Source organism: Condylura cristata, unplaced genomic scaffold, assembly GCF_000260355.1.
Source record: "Condylura cristata isolate star-nosed mole 26May11 unplaced genomic scaffold, ConCri1.0 scaffold00020, whole genome shotgun sequence".
Taxonomy (NCBI): Eukaryota; Metazoa; Chordata; class Mammalia; order Eulipotyphla; family Talpidae; genus Condylura; species Condylura cristata.
In genome coordinates this window covers 11,467,157-11,490,489 of record NW_004567121.1, presented here as the reverse complement: position 1 = coordinate 11,490,489, position 23,333 = coordinate 11,467,157, and the positions used below count along the sequence as shown (strand labels likewise).

Here is a 23,333-nt window from a genome sequence, read left to right as displayed (position 1 = left end):
GGCATTATCACAAACAAAAACCATATAATTTCTCTAGTTAGTTTTTCCTTCATGATCATATTTTTAACTTAAGAAAACACATGTATATATAATTTTCAAACTATTATGCTATTTATATATAAACTTACATAATACTTTTATTACATTTAAACAAAATTTGTATTTGTTTTTGATATAAGGAGTTTAAGGCTCATCCATTGTGGTGTTTGAGGAAAATTAATTTAAGAAAGTCCATTTCACCCTGACACTTCATCAAGAATAGGCTCATCTAATCATAGAATTTTGTTCTTATAAGTATGGTTTTCAGACTATTCAAATGCAAAGGAAATCACTGAAATTTTAGATATGATTATTCTAGATCTGTTACCTTTTCTTCTATAGCATTCTTACATTTGGTTGTTCATCAGAATACTTAAGAAAGATTGCGTATCATGAAGGAATTAAATAAATTTGAAGAATAATAACCCCATGTATCAAACAATAGAAAAGGCTTTTCTTAAATGTTGCCATCTAGTTCAATAGTTTTTAGTTCATAGATTAGTTACAAAATTGCTTTGTGGTAAATGAAATATTAGCCCTTTTTTATACCCATTTACATTTAATCCACCCTGTTTTTTTTTTCCTCATTATTTTAAAAGGATTCAGGTTTGAATGGATATAGTAGCATTTCTTCTCTTTAAAAATTAAAAACTTACAAACTCACCTATAATATAAACACTTCCAAAAAAAATACCTTTGTTTGTGTAACATGAAATCCATCAATGCCTTTTAATTGTTATCTAACAGCATCTGTTCTTTCCAGCAGTAGGAGGGAGAGATAGAAAAACATATGTTTCCCAAAAGACCAGTAGGAAAAGAATGGGGTTGTGCATTTTTGTCTAAGACTCTCATTCCATGAAAATAACAAATTGTCTGTACAGCTTGTTTTGTAATTTTACCTTTTAAAAAACAATTGTAAGTGTAACTGTAGGTGGAAGATACAGAAAAGATCTCATATAGAGACAAAAGAATTGCACGTAAACTTGGTCTTGGTTGTGAAAATGAAACATGAAGGGCTAAACTTTAAAACCTGTGAAGGCTCAGATACCGGATATCCAAATAAAAACAGTTGTTTATGCTAAGACATGAATTAAGGATTCTGGATTAAAGGTAGAACTATCAGCAACGTTGATATAAAGATTGTACTTAAGCTTGGGAATGCTGGAGATTAATTAGGGGGATACTGAATGAAGAGAATACCGAAATCAAAAGCTGAGTAGTTTGAATTCTTCAATACTTGGGAGGTAGGGAGAGCAAGAGAACTGGCAACATCCTAGACGGAGAAGTCACAGTGGGAAGGGGACACCGCCTGTGTGTAGTGTCATGGGTAAACAATGAGCATAGAAGGAAAGAAGCTTGGATAAGATGTTAGTTGAAAATGTTTAAAATACTTAAATGTGAAGTTTTTGAAAGTCCTTAGAAAGGACAGTTTCAGCTGAGTACTGCTGCTGAACCCAGAATGGACTAATTAGAACAGTGAATGTGGACTGAAAGAGCAGTTGCATTTAGCATTAAAAACTTTCACAAGGTGCGCTCCCTGGTGGTGCAGCAGGTTAAAGTGCAACACTAAGAAGCGAAAGCCACTTCAGCATGAGTTCGATCCCCTGCTCGGGGGTGATCCACATGGTGAGGCTGACCTCTCCTGACTTACCCACTGCTCCCCTCAGCAGTGTATTTGTCAGTCAGCCTGTTCTGCTCCTGACTTTCTCTCTGGTGAATCTTCTTACTGCACCTGCACCTCTGGCCTGTACCCCAGTTCTGTATGAATAAATAAATCTTAAAAAAAAAAAAAACCTTCACTAGGCCTCACTGGTGTCTTAGGGGTTCTTGGCACTATCATCATTACTGCTTGACTTCAGTCCCATTCAGGGAACTAACTCACATGTCACATGGCACAGCAGACCTCTCCTGTCTCACCTGCTACTCCCCTCAGCAATTTATTTCAGTAGATCTGCCTGTTCTGTTCCCCACCCTATAAGCCCTCTCAGCCCCTGCATCTCTGGCCCATATCCCAGTTCTACTACACAAAAATAAATTTAAAAAAATTAAAACAACCAACTTTCACATAACTTGGTTATGACAGAGTCAACAAAGGGCTTAAGATGGATGTTAGGTCAAGAGAAATAATTTTTGCTTTATATTTTAAAACAGAAAAATATAATCCAGTAAACAATGTTGCAGATACAATGGGAGAAAAGGGGATAGCTAAAGGACAGAGTCCTTCAGTAGATAAGCAGGATAAAACAATAAAAATAATTTATAACTTAATATGGGAAGAAAAAAAAAGGAGGTAGTGGGAATATGAGTGAGTTTTTTTCTATGGCTTTTAGCTGTGTCTTCAGTGTTGACCTACAGTTATGAACAGATTATGGAGGAAAGAATGATGATTTGTGGAATGTGTGAGAGCAATTTACAGTCAATGTGTTACAGTTGTCTTTAGTTATGGAGTATTGGTTGGTAAATAATTGATACCATGTTAGAGGATCCAAAGGGAACTTGTCTAAAAATTAGGAGTCCAGGAATCCTAGTCTGAGATACACTTATAAATCAATATGTGAACTTGCGCTAAGCATTTGTGAAAATCTCTGATTCTCAGTTGTTTCTCCTATTGGATAGTATAGATCCTTTAGAATGATTAAAAGTTATCATATCACTTTTTTCTTTTAAGATTTAGTTATACATATAAAAGCTGGGGTGAAGGCCAGAGGTGGAAGGTGAGAAGATTTCCAAGAGATGGACTTGGGAACTGACAGGTGAGTCTGCTGCAATACATTGCTGAAGGGAGCAGCAGGAATGTGGGGGACCTTGACCAGCAAGGCCGGAGAGTCGGGGCCCCAGGTCCGGCGAACAAAGGAAGCAGTCACACGCGTGTAGCAGAATAAAGAAAGAGCCCTTTATTGGGTTTTATCTCAGCTTTATACAGGAGGAGAGGGATGCCAGGAAGGGAGAATGCCAATAGACACTAGACATGTAGCAGTGTTTGATAACATGATTCTCGCGAGGGACAAAAATGGGCGAGAATGGAGCAGTGTTTTGATAATAGGTGGGTGAGAAAAGAAAGAGGAGAAAGAAAAGGTGGGGGCAGGGAGTTCTTCCCACATGCCTTTTACAACCCGGATGTTTTTCTCTATACGGACTCCATTTCACCTTTTTATGACTGCTGACAGACGCCAGATGCCGGCCTCGGTCCCCAACACAGGAAGAGGGGAGGGGTCTGTTGCATCATATGTGGGTCCACTACCTGTCCGAGGATCAAACTCATGCTGCACTGGCTGCCGATAGTTCCACAGTGCTGAGATTTATCTTCTTGAGTCACCAGGGACTGCTCCATTATAGGACTTAAAGTGTATTCATAATTCAACTACTTCCCAGCCAAAACATTTACATATATAGATACTTTGTGTTCATGTACTAACCTTGGAAAGTCCTCTAGTTTTTCATTAGGATCTTTATATTTCCATCTTCAGTTATCTTTAGCATGGTTCCAATTTCTTGCAGTTTGTCATTTATAAGTGGTAAAAATAATTTTATTACTTGACTATTTAATTACAAAAATATGCCTGGGGCACAAAATGTAGAATTAAACACAAAAGTCAATTGAATTTTTGATACTATGGATGGACTATTTCTGAAGCAAAAACAATGTTGCTACCCACAACAAATTTATCAAGGATTTCCCACCTCCGCTTTCTCCACTGTTTTTGTGATTTTAACTGCGCTTTATAAATTTCTATCCTATGACAACACAATCAAAGATATGCAATGAATCTTTGCTTTTTTTTTCCCTGACAAAAATCTTTGGTTTTAGTCAATGTAGAGTGCACTAAAAGACATTTTATTTTAGCTGTGGGGTATCCATTTTCTGTCACACAAAAAATAAATATACATAAAAGTAATAAGATCTCAAAGAAAACAGTGTGGGTCAGAGCTATCTGACTTTAATTTTCCAAACAGCAAGGGGATGAAATTAACTCCCTAGTTGTGATTAGCCTGTTGGAAGCTAAGTCCCCTCATTAAATTACAGCCTCACAGCACCCATAATGGTGTCATATACTCAGTATTATTTATTTGTCTTTTGATTTATAGTCCTGAAGAAGAGACATGGGGTTTATGGATTAATAAGGAACAAAGCCAAGTTCAAGTTGCATCTCTCTCTGCTCCACTTATGTGCCTGCCCTTTCCCATTACCCTGTGTTTCTATCTCTGTCTCTCTGTCTCTTTCTTTCTTTTAAATTTGAGGTAACCTTGACTTACAACACTGTATATGATTTAGAAGAACAGATTCCCACCTTCTCAGACTTGTGTCATCACACGACCAAACCTACTATCAAAGGACCACGTTCCTTTATCCTGTCCTTTCAATTTGGGCAACCCCATACCTTGTTCCAGCCCCCACAAGCACCTCCCCCTCTAAAAGCCTAAACTCTGCAGTCAAGATAAATATTTTAACTCCTTAAAAATCAAACCCAGTATTTTAAAAATTAAAAATTGTTTATGATGAATAAAAATTTCATAACTTCATTAAAGACTGGATCAATAAAGTGGTGTGGTTAGTTCTGCTAGATTATGAGACCATGGAAAATGCCAGAAAGAGATGCTGCAGGTACTTAATATTTTGGATTTTTTCCATTAAGTTTCATTTATTTGAAAGACTTAGCCAAAATATTACTTCTCTATCCTGATTACTGACTTTTCGGTATCACCTTTAAATATTGTGCCTCAGCACTAAGTACCATACCTTGTCCCAGTCTTTTTAATTTACAACCAAATAACTGGCATGCAGGAAGCACAAGTCTGTAATTTGTTTCTGTTGCCAGTGTAGAAGCACACTTTAGCATGTCATCCTCCATTTATTCTACTAAATCCTCATCCATTTAGTATCTATAAATGGGGTTATTTATATGCTGCCCTAGAAAAACCCTCCTGGATGGCCCTCAGTATTTCTACTGTATCTATCTATACTACAGCATAAGAAATGGAATATTTTAAAGGAAACTAAGTTCCATATATTTTGTTCCATATCATGCAATGAAGTCGCAAGGAAGGCTATTGCAAAGAAATCATTTTCCCACCAGAGAAAGTCAATGAATCTCTCTGCCTAACAAATGTACCAACAGATGATTTCCATTTAAGTCTTGGATCACAAAAGGAAGGAAAAGAAAAACAATTTATAAGGAGCGTGCTTCATCTTCAAAAGCCAATGAAGCAAAATCATGGAATCTGAGGTATCTTGAAAACTTCCTCTTTTATTCTCTCAATTTGCAAACTATTCTCCATTTTAGCAGTTATTGCAACTAAAGCATTATTCTTTGCAGGGCTATTGGTCCGTGTCTGATGTCCAAAGTAGAATATAAGTTCCATAAGAGGAAGAAATAAGACTTCTGTTTGTCTGCCTCAGTAGCCTCAGTGTATTAGGACACAAGGGGCCTTTATTGGTTCTATGCTCTCAGGGAGATAATTATTTCAATGTAGGTGAATGGGTGTAACTGTCAACTCCAGGCAATGACATATGAAATGCCTTTAACACTGAATAAGCCAAGGATGTGGAAGGGGAAATAGGGTTGTATCTAGAATAAAGATGCCTGTAACAATAATTCTATCTTGAGATTGGTAAGAGGATAGTCCCTCAAGAAAAGGCCACCTAGAAACAAAGTCTTTCTCTTTGCTCAATACCCACCTCCGTTGACAGACCTAGGAACCAATCACAGACATCCTCAATTTCTTATTCTTTTAAATCATTGGAAGAAAAAAAATATTAGATACATTTCAAGGCAGAGTTTAAATCACTCTTTGTTCATAATATATATAGGATTTAAATTTTATTATGTCACGTTGCTCCTGACTATGTACGACCATCTTGAATTCCTCACTGCAATTTAATGCCTTATTAGGTAACATTGTGTGAACTGAAAAAAAAATATGATATATGTTCAGTAAGACATATACTTGCTACAATATCTGTCAAAATGACAGTCTAAATATTCAATGATAAATGATATCTCTTAGATTTCTTCATTATAGAAAGTATGTAATACTACATAGTTTTTCAACAAAACAAAACAAAAACAGACAATTATAAACCAGAGATATCCTACACAGGAGGGGGACAGAGAGGGATCAGAAGGAGGGGGGGAGGAATGTAGGGGACTATGGTGATGATGGGTGGATGAAGTGGTGGGGGGGAGTAAAAATTGTTTTAAAATTAATGATAATGTAAATAGATATAGAAATTTAAAAAATAAAAAATACTATGCAGTGTCTATTGTTCTAATACTGTGTTGGTTTTTATTATGCCACATTCTTGTCTTATAGTTACATAGTAATATTGAGTCTTTTATTTCCTTTCCTCTTTTGTTTTTCAATAAATAATAAAATTCTAAGCCCATTGCAAATAGTGTGTAATACATTCTGGCTGTCAATGGAAAATTCCTTTCCGAGGGGAGAAATCTAACTATGAAATTACAGGTGATTTTGCTTTATATTTTATTTGTTATATATTTAAAACATTCTACAACTATGTTGTTTTTATAATCAGTTAAAATATTTTAAACTTACTCAAAATTTGGACCTTAAGTACATATTTATCAATCCCAAATGATTTATCCTTGCTAGATTTGAGGGAACATGTGTCCTGCATAGTTATAGAATCTTAAGACAATATTGTATGACTCATTACATGAGACTCCTCAAGCTTTTTGTCAAATAAAATGATCCATCCAATATTCTTCTGCATTTTAGGTGAGAAAGTCAGCAAATGCCACACAGCAAGTAGTAACCTCTCAAATACCCATGCTATAGGGTTGCAATCTTGTATTTTGATCCCAAACTGAGTAAGCACAATGGAAATTCTGATTTTTTTCCTCTAATCTTGCCATAAATTCAGAAAGCAAGTCTGTCCTGAGCAAGGTCAACCTGAAATCACATTTAAGGATATATCTCAAAAGATAGCTCTGTTTACATCCAGGATTTTTTCTTTGTTTTTGTTTCTTAAAATAATCAGGGCTATCAGTTGGTTGCCATTAAAAATGCATTTAGCTAATATTCACCTTTGTCTGTGCTGGGAAACAGTAGTGAGAATTACAGAAGTCACACAGTGAGGCAAACGCGACACAGCTACAGATATTTTTAAATCCCCTAAATCTACTATCTATGCTGCTTATGGATTTTACAATTGAAATAAATACGTGCCACAAATAAAATAGAGAACTTCACTAATTTCCAGTCACCAATGATAGTAGAAGCTAGAAGCCCCCTCATGGGTTATTAAGTCTGAGAGATGTGTGAACAAACATGATAATAAGCAAGTAAAGTGTATCATAAAATATACTGTGTTCATTTATTCTGACAACTGGGGTATAATTATATAAGGCAATGCACCGCACTTTAGTCAGCTTAAGGAGTAAAATGTGAACACCAGGAGACCTTTCTCTAGTCTGTGCTATTAAACTACTTTTGAGGAGAAGGTGAACAATCTAAAAATATGGGCAGAATGCTCACTTTTATAGACTAGCAAACTGGGGCTCACTCAGATTATCTTGAAGTCTAATAAATAAAACCTCTCTGTGTTTTCTTCATTACTTGTAGATATAGCACCATAATTTTCCTCCATTTCTGGGCAATTATAATGCTTCTATTTGTGTGGGCTTCTTATGCTATTCATTTCCCTTTCTCTCTCCAATTAAGAAAATGGAAGAGAAAGAAAATCCCTGCACTGTTTTGGAAATGACTCTCTAAAGCTAAAAAAGCAGAAGAAAATTTACAGAAAGATGGAGAGACAAAGGGGCCCCAGAGATAACTTTGCTAAATGACTGACTGACAAGTAGGTGTAATGATTAAGTGTTAATGGAGGTCACTAGGAAAAGTGCAAGGAACATGTAATTTTAGATTAGGAAACCCTGGGCTTTCCAGAGTGAACTGCTATTTGGGAAAGTGTAGTTAATTGAATTTTATGACACTTTTTTATGAAAATTAAAATGCATATCTTTTACTACCCTAATAGTTTTATTGCTACTGTGAGATTTATGTGAAGTGATATACCAGAAAAGCATATGCAACAATTCACTAAAGAGCACCGGAGTGGATTACTATGGTTTCCTTTTGTGCTTTGGCAGCCGACAATCAAGATCATAATTACAGAATTGGAGCCACCTGCCAACTCAATGAACAGAGCCACGTGGCTCCACATAAAATAGAAGTCATTCTAACATTAAAAAGAAAATGAGTGTTAAACCAGAGGGGCCTTCAGGGACAGCCTGGGGAAAGCTGGGTATTTATTATTCCTGAACACCAAATGACTGCCTCTTCTATTATCCCATTTACTGGCCCAGAAAGCAGCAGTGCCTGCCAACACCTTCTGGTTAAAATGAACTATCCAATGAAATGTCTGCATTCCAGGTTGCTTGGGAGAGGGATGGTGAGTATAGACCTCCCACAGACAGGTTCACGGTTAATTCCTAGATTCTAGAGCTTATTCCTTCCAAAGCATTGAAGCAGGATGCAAAAACTGGCCTCACTTTGATAAAACCATTGCCTTGTTGTGCATTTATTCTGCTAACCCACTGGAGATTATCAAAAGTCAATGTATTGTGAAAATACATAGTGATGTCAGCAAGGAGAATCTGCACCAAATTTTTCAAAGTGTTCTGATTTACTAAATAAGGTAATGCACACATACATCTCTTTCTGAATTCATCTGAATTTCACTTTCTAAGGGAAATCTTCCCCCGGTTCCGTCAGCCGACTTAGTCACTTCTTGCTCTGTCCTAGTTACGTGATTCTGTTAGAGCAGAGTTTCTCACACTTTAATGTGCCTATGAACCACATGGGAGCTTGTTAAATGCAAATTCTGACTCAGTAGGTGTGTAGGAGAAGGGGTTGTCTGTAAGTTTGTGTCTCTAGTAAGCCTGTAAGTGCTGCTGGTCCTCAGACCACACTTCAAGAAACAAAATATTAGATAAAGCACTTGTAATGTAATGAGCTATATATGCATACCCGTCATTTCCTACTGTCTATGAGTTCCTTGAGAGCAAATGTGAAGGCAATCTAGTAATAGATAGCAGCTATAGGAAACCTATCAGTTTGGGGTACAGTAAGTATCCTGCCATACATTACTTTTAATTCTCAAAAACACCCGGCGAGATCTGCAATCATGTCCAAATTTCAGATGAAGTCAAAACTCAGGTACATAAGTCAACTTAGCTATGGCTACCCTGGTAGTTGCAACATAAGACTAGATGTCAATTCTGTTTGTAACCAAAGTCTGTTTTCTTTCTGCTGCACCCACAACCTCCTCTTTTTTATTTCTGCATACATACAATCTAGCAGAGCTTGGTTCAACAGACATGTCTGCACCTGTGAATAGTTTACTCATACATGCAGCTTTGCTCATATTCCCTCCCTGTGTGGAAAACCCTCCCTGCTATGTCTACCCAATTCAGGTCAAGCTACTCTCATCATTTTCACGAGCCAGCACACCACTGTGCTTGTAGTCTCTTCTGAATTCACACACAGCAACAGAATGTGCCAGACACTGAACACTTACCTCGCTCATTCTCTTATTAACCGTATTTTAATTACTCTACAAATATTTATTGATTATTTACAAGGCAACAGATATTGGTGTGCACACATACAACAGATATTGCTGTGCACACATACAAAAAGTCTCTGCTGCCCTGAAACTTGAGAATCATTCCATTCCCCTAATTAAAATGACAACTCATACACTCTGTAGGGGAGGAGGAGGGAGAAGAACCAAGTAAGAAGTGAGAAGAGAACAAGGTACTATGGTGATGGTGAAGGGTGAATTGGTGGTGGGAATTTCACAGGGAAGCCATACAGTGTACAAAAATAAACAATGGTATCGTGAACATATTTTAAAAGTTAAAAAGCATAAACAAAAAATGACAAATCTTTTGGGGGGTAGTGACCCAATCATTTTACTTTTTTGCATTTCTTACAGTGTTTTATGCATGGCAAGTGCACAAAATTAATAAAATTTTCAAAAATTTACCAAATATTGCAGATATATAAATATGTTTTTAATCCACAGGAGAATCTCAAACACAAAACCTCTCTGTCTTCTCACAAATGACCCTTAGAAGGTGGGATGATGCTCTCACACTATTTCTCATTTTCTACCAGCAGTTTTAAGCCAGGAGTAGAAGTACAGAAATCTTTTACACAGTAAAAGTATTAGCCAGAAGACAGCATTCACAAAAAATTAAATCATAATTATTCCCAGAAGAAAATGATTTATTCAAAAGTGTGGGTATTATAGACAGAAGGGGCGACTTTATGAAAGGCTAGCTTCACTGTCAAAGATGATCCTTCCCCCCATTCAAAATTTCTGCTATCTTCAAAGAGAAAATATGATTTTCCTGGTTATTAAGGATATTCTGCAATTTACTTCATAAAAAGCATCATTTTTAAAGTGGCTCATTCAATGAAGGTATCCAACAGGTTTCTTTTTGAAGCTGCAACCACTACAAAGTTTCACTAGTTGTGTTGGTGATATATATTAATGAAACCAGTTTAGGGTGTAGCCCTGCAGATGATTTATTTAGAAGAGAAAATAGCACTAAGCTTGCTTGTCTACATCTTTGCAATTCTCATATTGTGGAAACCTATATTGTTGATTCAAGTTTGTGCATTTTCTAAAGTATTTGAAATAGAAGTTAAGACTGTTCATGAAATTTTCCCAATTTGATTGTCTTAAAATATTGAGAGGCTTACAATCAGACCATGGAATTATGAGTTAGGCAGGCCTGAATTCATATTCTTACAAATGAACATGTGCATATTTCATCTCAGATACAGCTTTTATAAAAGAAATGTCATAATTCCTATTTGTGAAGATCACATAAGATTAAAAAATGTAATATAAAAAATTCAGCACATGGGGCATGTTCAAGTAGTGGCTGTATTCCTGCTCATACTAACACCTAAACATCTGTAATTATACTGTTGTTTTTAAAGACCAAAAAAAATATTAAAATGTAATAATTACATTTAGCTTTTAGTTAGGCAAGGACACAGGCATGATTCCGGTATCAACAAAATCTTCACTTTAAAACAAATTTGATGTAAATAAATATCTGAAAGGAGCTATAAATAATTAGCTATACAAACATGAAAGAAAGAAATAGCTTAAGTTTGTGCCTTCTGTTACAGGATTAATTCAAAGTTTCCTTTCTCAAAAAAGAAAGATATCCCATTAATCAGATTTCTTTTTCCAAGTCCCTCCTTTTTATAGGACTTGGCAGGAAAGGTCTTTGACTAAAATACAGCTTAAGATTAGTGTGGTGTGACTGAGCTGTAGGCTGCATCCAAGAAGAGCCTTAAACATGAGTAAAAATAGGTCTGAGGGCTGTAGAAAAAAGCAGAGAGAAAATATAATGACAATGAATCACAGACCCTGAGAGCTCCAGGGACCCTAAAGATAAGGTAAGCCAAATCCTTCATTTCATAATGAGAACACTGAGGCCCACAAAACTCAAGTGATTTGCTCAAGGGATCCCAGATGGCAAATCTTCATATACAGATCATTCTATGATAATAAAAGAAATAAATATGAAAATCTTGACTAGATATGAAATGTTTGGTAAGAAGGGAAATTGTACCTAGGGAATTGCTAGGAAAGTGTGACCACATTAGTTTAGCAAGTGGTATGGGTGGCTAATGATGGCTAGCATTTTAGGCAATGAGGATGGGTGCTAAATGGAGAACATGAATCTACACTCCTGTCAATTAAAATTCATTTATAGGTAAGTACAATATTTTACTTCACAATATATACACATCATCAGAGTATTATTCTGAGAACCCAAGAGTAGAAGAGAAGCATGTGTACTTAGATTTATTTATTCTCCTCATAATGCTGGAAAAAAAATTTGCCTTGAACTAGATTTTTCACAGCATGAGTGGTGGGAATGGGAACTTTTCAAACATTCTTCAGATTGCCAGTCAATGGAGGCTGATAATCAAAATGAAAATTTGTGTTATTTCTCTCAACTCATCATGTAAGTAACATCCAAGTTACTTTGGAATTGTGTTACAAATTTAGTTATGATGTTTTACTTAATTTTTTTCAGCAGAGAATTTTTCTTCCAATAAATAAAGTTTTTCATTATCTGTAAAATGAAGGATTAAGATGACTTTACGTGTCCAGCCTAGTAATCTTCAAATTTAGGTGTATATCAGAATCATCCAATAATTCTTAACATATAGGTGTTGAAGCCCTAATCCATAATTTCTAATTTTGTAGGTCTGGCCTAAGAAAGTGCACATATCTAATAAATTCACCTGTTTTGCTCACACTGTGAGTGCAGATACCACCTTTTTGGGAGCCACTGACATAGACTAGCTCATTTCCTACCACCTTTTTAATTTAGTAGACAAATTTTAGTATTTCTTTTCCCCAACCCTGCCAACAACTAAGCAAGTTCTATTTCTGATTCTGTTACTATGGACTTGGCAGGCCAATTGTGGTTTAGATAAACTGGGAAGTAGAAAATATTCATCGTCCTGTAAAACTGATTTAGAACAAATTATCCTAAAGCACTAAATCAGAGCAATTAGATCAAATGAACCTCTTGCACTTGGTATAGCTGTACATAGAAATGCTGCCTTCATTATATTTAGTATGAAAAGGCAAACACAAGGTTATTTTGAGTCCCCTCTTATAACACCAAATGGGCATTTGGCTCTTCTAGAGGTGTCACAACAGCAACATTTAGAGAATTCTTCAAGGGCAGTGGCGGACTAATCAGGGCACATAAGAGAAAGCTCTTTTGTAAGAGATATGGTATTATTTTCCCCCAGAGAGTAGACTTTTGTTGTCAGAAAAATACCTCATTCTTGCAATAGCTTAAAGCTTAGATAAAAAAGATCAAATAAGCAGTGTAGCATTTCATAATAATGTGATTATTCCTACAGGTATCAGCTAATTAATGAGAAAAAAGTAAATTGAACAAAAATTGCTATCTTGAAACAACTAAATGTCTCAGAATTGCTATATTTAATGTTATAATACACAAATCAGGACTTTATTGGAACTTAAAGAAAATGATATTATAAATCCATTTCCCCTGATATTCATGCAATCCAGATTTTCCCAGACACACACACATTTTTACTCCAAGCACTTTCTAGCTATATAACAAATTAATTTCATATAAGACACAAATATTAGCAGGAGTAAAGATAATGAAAATGACATTTACCATAATGTGATAAAGCAATGCATAGCCCCTGCCAGGTGTTACACAGTATGTATAATTTTTTTCTTAAAGGATCTACAGGGAAAGATACACATGAGTGCTTGTAAATTATGAACAGAGTAAGATTATAGTATGTCAAAGTAGTTTGATCAGTTGTAATGAGTACCCCACTCTCTTGGATGGTGGTGATGGAAGAATCAATACTTGTGTGGAAGCAAGGGGCATATGGAAAATCTGTGTACCTTTTAAATTTGAACCTAAATTGCTCTAAAAAATAGCATTGATATAACCAGGTAATTAACAGAGACACCAATCTTCAAAATATTATTGGACATCTAATATATACTAAGCACTGCAGGAAATAATATCCAAAATAGAAAAATGAGATGTAAAATGTGGTTGAGAAGTAAAAACAAGCACATGTAAAAAACTAACTAAATATTTGAAGAGGTATCAGTGGAAGAAATCACCCACTAACCAACAACTATCCTGCTCTGTATAAGCTTGATTTGAGCTGCTTCATCTTCATGGGCTGAATTTTCCTGGCAGAGTGGAATTCAAGGAGGAGAAGGAAAATCATATGGGGGAGTCATTCAACAGATATAAAGGAATCGAGAACATTTAGTGGGAACTACACCAGGTGTCTATAAACTTCTATATCAAAGAGCTAGTGCCTGAGCATATGAGGACTAAAGCATGCTAAAGTGTTATATTTGTTTAGCAACATCATTGAGAATCTTAACTTTTGAATGAGACAGTGCAAGAATGCCAGGGAAATGAATGCCAACAAAATCTATTAATAACAAGTTAACATGGAATGCTGGGTTAGGAGAAGAGGATTTTTCAAATAAACTTAAAGCCATAGATGAACTTGAGGTTTATTATAAAATTTTCAGGGACTCAGACAAGGAAAACCATCATTATCATGATCAGCATCTAGTATATAGGTGTTACATTTGGGGAGACTGCAGTCATGACTCAGGGAGCTGCCTCTCATACTGTACTACATATATAAATTTGTGTTTCATGAGAATTAATTGCAAGAACCTTAGGATTTTATCTTTTGCATTTCAACAACATTGAACATATTTCCAGGTTTTGATTTAAAATATGATTGTCACTGTCAATGAAAGGAATGTGCCTGAAAAAACCAAATCCAGCTTAATTACTTCTGTGATGTCTCCTGGAGAGGAAATGATACTTCCCTGACACTTTTTTCCCGTTTTTAATTTAGTAAAATAGAGCACTTGCCCTGAATAGGACCTAGGAGAGCTGACTTTTGGTTGATGCTGTAGAAGATGGAGCCCACAGTTCCCGCAGCACTGTCTTACTCTACATGAAGAATGGCTGGATCCAGACCCTCAGTTCTAGATTCATTCAAGTCAGGCACTCAAGGAACCAGCCAGGATTTGACATGGAAACGTGGCTAGCATGTTTATGCAGCAACTCTTCGAACATATTCAAAGGCTTGTTTTAGTCAGCACCATTCCCAGCATCAGCTCTGCCCTGAGATGCTGAAATCCAGATGAGGCCTTGAAAGCTTCCTGACAGAAGATGCCAAATATCAAAATATACACTGTACCATCCGAGGGAAAAAACAAGCAAAATGTATTCTTTATTTTCTGCTACATATTCCATCTGCTTCTCTCCCTAAAGGGTCATATGTTATGTATTTATAAGAAGCGTTCACACCTACACGAACACAGTTTCCACTGTCTCTGTCAAATGCAGCCTCTTCCTTGTCCACGACCCATTTTATAAACATCCTTAGCGACCCATTTTATAAACATCCTTCTATATCAGCTCATCCTTTTATGAAACTTGTTCCATTCTACAGTCATTTCAAGTTACGGATGTCTTTGTACCTTCCTATCTCACCAAATCCTGGGGAGATGCATTCTCAGGCTTTGCAGGCCATTTTCTGAGAGATGTGAATTTAGATCATTAGGGTCATTAAAATCACACACTCCAAGATACCTGGCACTGTCAGATCACCCTACTATGTTACGCTGTCGTAGAATGCTAGCAGAGAAGTAAAGATGTTTAATAGCACTGAGCTAGAGAGCCAATCGTAATTCCTCTCCATAAAAGAATCCTACATTTTTTAATTGCTACAGTAAATTTCATTAAAGACATAGGGTGCTTTGTTCAGGAAAAGAAAAAGATCACTGCTAGGTGCATTTTTTCACACTATATATTTTCTTTATGATTATTTGATTCCTGAATGCAAGCTCAACATTATTTTTATCACGATCTTTTTCTGGACACTGAACATTCCCCATGAGATTTTTACCATTCCATAGATATTCCTTCCCTTTTAAAGGCCCTTGGTCTTCATTATTCATCTTGTTAGTGAATTTTCCTTGGCATCTAGGCATCATAGATCCTCTTGTTTTTCTTGCAAATCTTCTAAAATCCTTCAAAGACCATGGTTGCTAACTTCTGACCTGTCTTTTTCCCCCTGCCTCAACACATATACTAAGAAACTAAGATGCAGTCAGTGTAATGAAGCACTCAGTAAATATTCATTTATTCATTCATCATAATTCTGAATTTAAGTTTTCACTTTCTACAATCTACAGTGTAAATCTGATTCAAGCAGAATTTGGGAACTGTATTTGTTCTGATTTCAGTATCAAATATTGTTGTTTCTGAGAAACTCAAACTGTCAAAGAAAAATCACAGAAAAATTCCCATCTCTCTTTCATCATCAGTACCTTGTTATAAAAGAACTGGAAGTTAATGATAGCATGCCTTAGACAACTATAAATTTTTAACTCATTTTTAGAAGTGGCAACTAAGCAGTTGAAAGAAAGAGCATGTTTCATGCAACATAATGCTTAAAATTAAACCTACGAATCAAGTGTCAGATGATGGGGGAAAAAAATCCACAATACTAAATGCTAGTCATTACTAACTTCTCTAGAGAATTTTGCAACTGGAGAATTTAACAGAACTGACACTGAATCTATTCCTGTTGGGGAGGGTCTGTGGGTACAGATAAGAATGTGGGCTGAAAGAAAGACTGACATTCAAATTATCTGTGCTAGGTATTATCCATTTCAGCCCAAATAAGTTATTAAATTATCCTGCCTCGGTATCCTCACTTGTAATTTATGAAGATTTTTGTTAAGACTGAAAGGTAAGGTTTATAAAATGTAAACAGGAAGCATGTGTATAGATATCTGTTAATTCTGTGCAACATTAAAATGTGTTAGCTTAATCTAAATAAAAACATTGCGTAGTTCTGTGCACTAATCAGTCTGGCTAAAGCCACAAAGCACATGAACGAATTATGCCTGATCCAATCACATTTTTTCCAGATTCTATACATATATATATATTTGTCAGAGTCTAGACTAATTATTTTTAATCTCATGCTACTTTAGGAAATGCCCATGATAAACGGATTCCATAAAAGTAGAGACCTATTTAGCATTTTACTCTTTCCACATATATTCTTGATTAATAAATGGATACAAAATTATATATTATTTATACTCAATTATGCAGGATTCTAAGAGCACACAAGGATCATTTTATTCATAATGGCTTTCAGTGCATTACTTATGGTGACGTAAAATCCATTTAAAAAGTAAAAATTAATCTATATGTCTCAAGTTCCAACAATTAACACCTCAGATTCAGGCAGTCTCCCCTCCTCACCTAATTTTGCAGCTGTTGTTTTGCTGTGGGCAGAAGGCAAAGGGAGAAACCTGAATGTGAGACATTCACACAGGAAAGAAAACTACTCATCGAGAGTCTGTGGTTATAGGCCTCTCTGAAGTATCATCTAGAGAAAAGTGGAACCACTGTAGTCCCTTAAGGATAGCCAAACAAAGGGAAGGGCAAATGACAAGGAGTACTGTCCTGTCTAGCTGGGATCTGGTAACATGAGAATATTACCACAGTCATGCAGGCTTTAAACCTCCATACTAACATAAGGCCTATGATGAACAACGCCAACCTGAGAACCACATCAAGGTCGATACAGAGCTTTAATAAGTGAGTCAGAAAATTGGAAATCTTAGCAGAGAAAACAAAAACAAAAACAGCTGGCCCTTCCTTCTTGACACCTGGTACCACACTGGCATCACAAACTAAAAGGCTACTTTGAATCATGGATCATTCAGCTGCTGAATAATACAGAGGACTAATCTGGAGAATTCAAATACTCAATACTCGACCTCACTGTTGTCCTCCTCCCCCCCCAACCCCACATACACCTATATTTTCGTATAGATACAGCTTCACACTCTCATTTAACTGTTCAATTGAAATATGAAAAGACCAGTACTTCCTTTAATTCATATTTTTATGATGTCTATTACCAACAAGAACAAAGGTGAATTTAATAGAAGAAAGCAGTTCTACTCTATATTACATTTCGCTATCCTACATTATATTTTTCTTTCTGTTCCTGTTGCATTTTCTAGATGAGTAAGACCAATGTTTTCTTCCTTAACAAAAACAGGTTCTGACCTTGCTAGTTTGTTATAGTTTTTCTAAGGCATTATCAGTAAATATTGTTTAATGAACTACTTTGAAAAACTTCAGGGCTTCCATTTGGAAATGCTTGATTGATTCAAGGTTAAGAAGATTCATTGTGCTCACAAGGACTTGGTTATGAAACAAGCTAATTGCTAAGTTTTATTCATCCCTGTGCCATCAGCAACAAATTCAACTCATAGCTTAATACTGACCTATCTAAATGGGAGAGAAAAAAATGTCACTTTGATCTAAGTTATTTTTACAGATGTTATGATTACTTCTAGTAGTTCTGATATAGATGTTCAGATACAGAATATTGAAATCTATTTTCAAATTAAAAAAAGGTGGTGAGAAACAAAAATGAAGATGTTTTTAAATGTCATGGTAACAAGTCACAATCAAATATATTTTACCTTTGTTTCAGTGAACACTTCTAATTCTCATACAAAAGACATTAAATTCCTATCAGGAAAAATTCCTTTTGATTAAATTTAGAATTCTAAAAATAGTCTTTTAATGACAGTGCTTACATTTTCCTAGCACCAAAATACAGTACTATGATGTATTATCCCCATGCAGTAACAGACACCATTGGAAATGAACTGTAATTTGGTACACAACATTTCTATACTAATGTAATGTGACAATGTTATTATGTTCGCTACTCACCATATGATCATAGCCATATTCATCTTCTCCAATCTGACATTAAATTAGCTAGTATAGTTACATCTTAGTCTGGACCATAGGGTGAAGCAGCCAGGGATTATTACATTGCACAAAGGTTTGTGATGGTGGAAGTGGGGTGTGTGTTTGTATGCATATACATGTGTGAGTGCACAAGCATGAGTAGATTTTATACAATGAATGTAAATTTTTAACACAGACTTGATCCATAGCAAGTTCTCAATGAGTGGTTATATCCAAGAGAAAGTTCACAAATAGCTACAGAATGCAGTAAGTACAACACTGTTATTCTATTATTTCACAAGCAGGAATGGTAAGAAGCAGCTCAGAGGATCAAGAAAATTTCCAAAGGATGAAATAGCCTAAGTAGAGATTGAAAATGAAATCATATTTTTTCAAGCAGAGATGGTTAAAGGAATGCATTCCAGGTGGAATGAGTGCATCCCCCATGAGAAGAAATTAGCATAAGCAATGGCGAGGAAATTGAAATTGTAATGTTTTTCGGAAAGCCATAAGTAAGTTAATTGGCAGTAACATGCCATATGGACAAGGTTTTGCAATAGATAAGGGTGAAAAATGGAAGCTAGGGTCAGGCCATGGCGGTTCATGAACTCCAAAATGATTAATTTATAGAGAACCATTGGCCACTAAGGATGTACTAGAAATACTTATATAAGATACACACAGGTAGTCAACACTGATTTAGTGATTTAATACTACCACAATTATATGCAACATGATATATAAAACACTGGGTTTACAAGCCTAAAAAAAGAAAGAAAGAAAGGAATATTATCCCTCCAGGAAGTATATAATTGTATAAGGAGATAAGATCAAATATAAAGAACTATGATGTAGAAAATGACTGAAAAAATAATATAGCACATTCTACAGAGGTCAGAGGAAGAAAAAAGTTACTTCTGATTAAAACAATCAGCAAGATCTGCTGATACTTAAATCAAGAGGACAGAAAAAAGCAGCAAAAATTATAAAGAGGCATAGAACAGATTGGAAGAAGGAGAAGTGAAACGCTTAACTAGGAGATAATAATTGAGAAAAGTAGAAAAAAGATTGGGGACTTAAAAATTTAGTAAATGTGATATTGATAAGAAAGAACTGAGGAGTTCAGTACACTATACTACATACACACAATCTGATTTTCAACAAGTAAACAGTTTATATGCAATTTTCTGGGAAAGAATTAGTTTCACACTTTTCTTTAAAAGTAGCCTTTGACCTCATTTTGCATATCATTAAAAACATTTATTTGAATTCAATCATCGGTATGATTTATCCAAGATTATACTGTGCTGCTAAAAATTATTCCCATTAATTTTAACTTTAGGCTACATAAGTAGTATTCTCTATGAAACTACCAGACAGGTGTCATTTAGAAGTTCTGTTTTTTGGGAAAGTTTCATTTATTTTGGGGGTTTCATTTGTAAGGGAGTGCATTCCTTCTTTATAAAAAGTTTTGTCTCAATTTTCTTCTTTTCCATTTTCTGTGCAGTTAAAGACTGCAGTCACAGACATTATGGATAACTAGCCTAAGCTATGGAGATAAAAATGTTCTTCCAAAATGAAATGTTCTGTATGTTTTAAGTTTTGTTTTTTTTTTTTTAGAAGTCAAACTATATAGAAAAGGCACTAATTATAATGCCAGGAATAATGCTAATTCTATTTGACAAAATAAACAGTGAAGTGTAGTAATAAGTTTCATTTTGATCTATGTAAATAGTAAGCAAAATGTAGCGTGCTACTTTTATTGCCAAGTCACTTGTATTTTTCATGGCAACAGTTATTGCTATACCTGTACAAATCATAGTTGATAGCAAAATAACACTTGCTTTTAAATATTGATTTGCACCTATGTTTCCTCACTACCGAAACTCCAATGTACAAACCAAGAAACCATTTCACATTTCCACAAAACCCATAAGAGGCAATGATTTAATCAAAATGCATGTATTCTGAGAGCCCTCCAAAGTAATTTTAATGCTGATTTGTGCAAGAGGCATAACAGGAGACACATTCACTGAATGACATTTACCTTATTTACAAGAAAATAACAAATAGCCTTATCATTATCATCACCACTACTATCGCCCAAGAGTGACATTCAAATAATTTTCTGTAAAACTGATTCAGAGATAAAGGTAAGACTCTGATGTTCCTTTTGGAGATGTCTAGCAAATACATACAGAAAATTATATTTTTCATATTTAACTGGTATAAGAGGATACACAATCTGACACAACCCAATGACAGTTGCTTTGCAAAACATGGAAACTAGATTAAGCAGAGTCTGGCAGAGAAAGTTCTTCAGCAAAATTAAAAAAAAAGTTATGCATAAAAAAGCTCTCTCAGCTACCACATGTAGTTCCTACATCTGCCAGGTTCATATTCAGGATTAAAAATTTGCCACAGCAAAATTATATCAAATTATCAGTCTTATGGTTGTCTTTGAATAAGTTTATGCTATTTTCTAAGGGGAAGGAACAAATGCAATGTTACTACTCTCTCTCTCTACACACACACACACACACACACAAATGTATGTATGTATGCATGTATATTAAAGGCATAGGTAAGGTTTTCTATACATATAAATATTTATTGAATCTTTGTAATTTTATTTATAAACCTTCAAATAGAGTTGTTTAAAAAGTTTCTGTTGATTTGCAGAAATACAGTTTTTGCAAATATATCATGGTTTGAATACCTGTCTATTGCTTCAAGTTTATTGTGATTATCCAGAAGGTGTCAGTGATAGCACAGAGTCTAAATATTTATCCATCTATGGTAATGCAATATTTACAGGCCTGTTCCTAGTACTATTTTATTTTGTATTAGTTTCATATTCCTATATTTTGCATAGAAAATTTAAAGATAACTGGTGAATTAAATTGTATGCTCAGCTGCAAAAACTCAGTTCAACGAAATGTTTCAATCAGATCCCCTTTTCAATACTAATGAGACTATAGTCTCACGTAGACAAAGGTTAAAATAAACAAACTCTACTTTTTCTTTAAATCTATTAATAAGCTCAACCTTTGCTTTAAAGTCCAAACCTTCAATCATCACAGCCCTTACCCCATCATCTTTTAAATGTTTTTTTCTTAATTGCTATAGCAAAGTAGCATATACAACAAGAACATATGTAGTTTATTTTACAACCAGGAGACTTTTCAGAAATATTTTCTCAGTATAGAGAAATGCAATGCTTTGTGGCAAATGCATTTTATTATTTTGATGAAGTCTTGTAAAGCAGGATCTATTTGAAAGTTAAGAAACAGAAAAGTCTATTCTCTAAGGCAGTTAATTCAGACTCCAAATCCTTATGTTCACTGTTGTAACCTCTATTAGTGTAGATATTCAATGACAATGTGAACACTGTTTCCTTGTCAGACTTACATTGTGAGACCAAAACAAAAACAAACACACACAAGTGACTAAATATAAGGAACTATACTTGAAAAGTTTACAAAGTTTAAACATACTGCTTTTAAAGCAAAAGGCAAGGGTGGGTTAAAGAGATATAGACAAAGAGAAAAATATACTAAAATCTGTCATTGTACACAAAAGTTATAGCTCACAATATATAATTTTATGAAATTAAAAATTATTAAACATGAATCAATATGAAGTCAGTTTCCCAATCTAGGGGAGGATTGTCACAAGTGAGGAATAAAAAAAATGACCTTCAACCAGTCACCATTAACAATTATAATATTACAAAAACATTTGAAAACCAAAAACCACCATCATCACAGCACTGAGATAATGATATCCTCGATTAATACTTAAGTATTTAAAAAATGGCCTCTCTGTAGAAAGAACTGCTTCTCCTGGCTATAGTAGTTAAACTCCCTCCCTCACAAATATTGTAAAGACCCTTAGTTTTGACTGGCTATCAAACCATAACCATAACTGGAAGCCAGGATAAGGGTGAGTGGATACTCAGAGTGACACTTACGGTCATTGCAGAGCGGTCCGCTGAAGGAAGTCATGCTGCAGTCACAGCTGAAGCCGTCCCACTGCTGCAAGCACACACCTTGATTGGAACATGAGTCCTCTTGGCAGGTTGTGCTGGGCCCTGCAAAATAGTCCAAAAGAAATGTGGGTTCTTTAAACAAGTCCTGAAGTGTTTCACACATGAGCTAGGTCACATATAGTAGTTGCCAACACCTCAGATTGCATGACCAAACCAGTTTTAAATATTCTAGACCACACACCTGCATTAGGAACAGAGAAACTATGATCTGAAGGTTTTGCTGAAGCTTCAAATAAAGGACAGTATACATTATGAAACCAAACCAAAAAATAGTAAGAGCAAGTGCATAGCTTCCAGTGTGATTATGGTAGCAGGTAATCTCACTCCATCATCAATAATTCTCTATTGCCATTTGGAGTTTAGAAAAATGCATGGATCTTCTTAACCTCTGACCAAAGAATAGAGACACCATGAGAAATGAAGATTATAACTTCATGAAACTGAGAGCTAAAGATCAGCAAAATAACTGAAGAGAGTTATGCAAAAAATGTCCTAGAGGTTCCAGAAGTTTCCCTGCATAAACTATGAATAACATCATGATTGTTGAGTGTTTTGAACAGGTATGTTGGCAAGTATCAATTCACATGCTTTAACAATTTCATGCAATTAAACATAAAATGAAAAACTGGGTATATGACATGCCCCATTGAACATACAAGTAAAAAGAATGCTAGTCTATTTCTAAGGAATCATAACTAGGACACTGAGAAACAAAGACTGAAAAAAGGATGGTCAAAGCACTAAAGGCAATCACTAGGTACAAACATTCAAGACTGAAAGCCTTTTTGCAAACTATACTACACAATGAGGTTTCTTGTACAATGTTCAATAAGGGGAAAATT

General features: G+C 35.2%; 1 protein-coding gene across 11 annotated transcripts in view; it reads right to left on the bottom strand.

Moving 5' to 3' along the window:
- The window catches only part of NRXN1 (neurexin 1), a 976,600-nt gene that overhangs the window by 465,295 nt on the left and 487,972 nt on the right, over window positions 1–23,333 (bottom strand). For all 11 annotated transcript variants that reach the window (XM_012727414.1, XM_012727413.1, XM_012727415.1 and 8 more), the window contains one exon: window positions 22,414–22,533. In XM_012727414.1, the coding sequence (XP_012582868.1) occupies window positions 22,414–22,533 (120 nt within the window). The remainder of the gene's footprint in view (window positions 1–22,413; window positions 22,534–23,333) is intronic.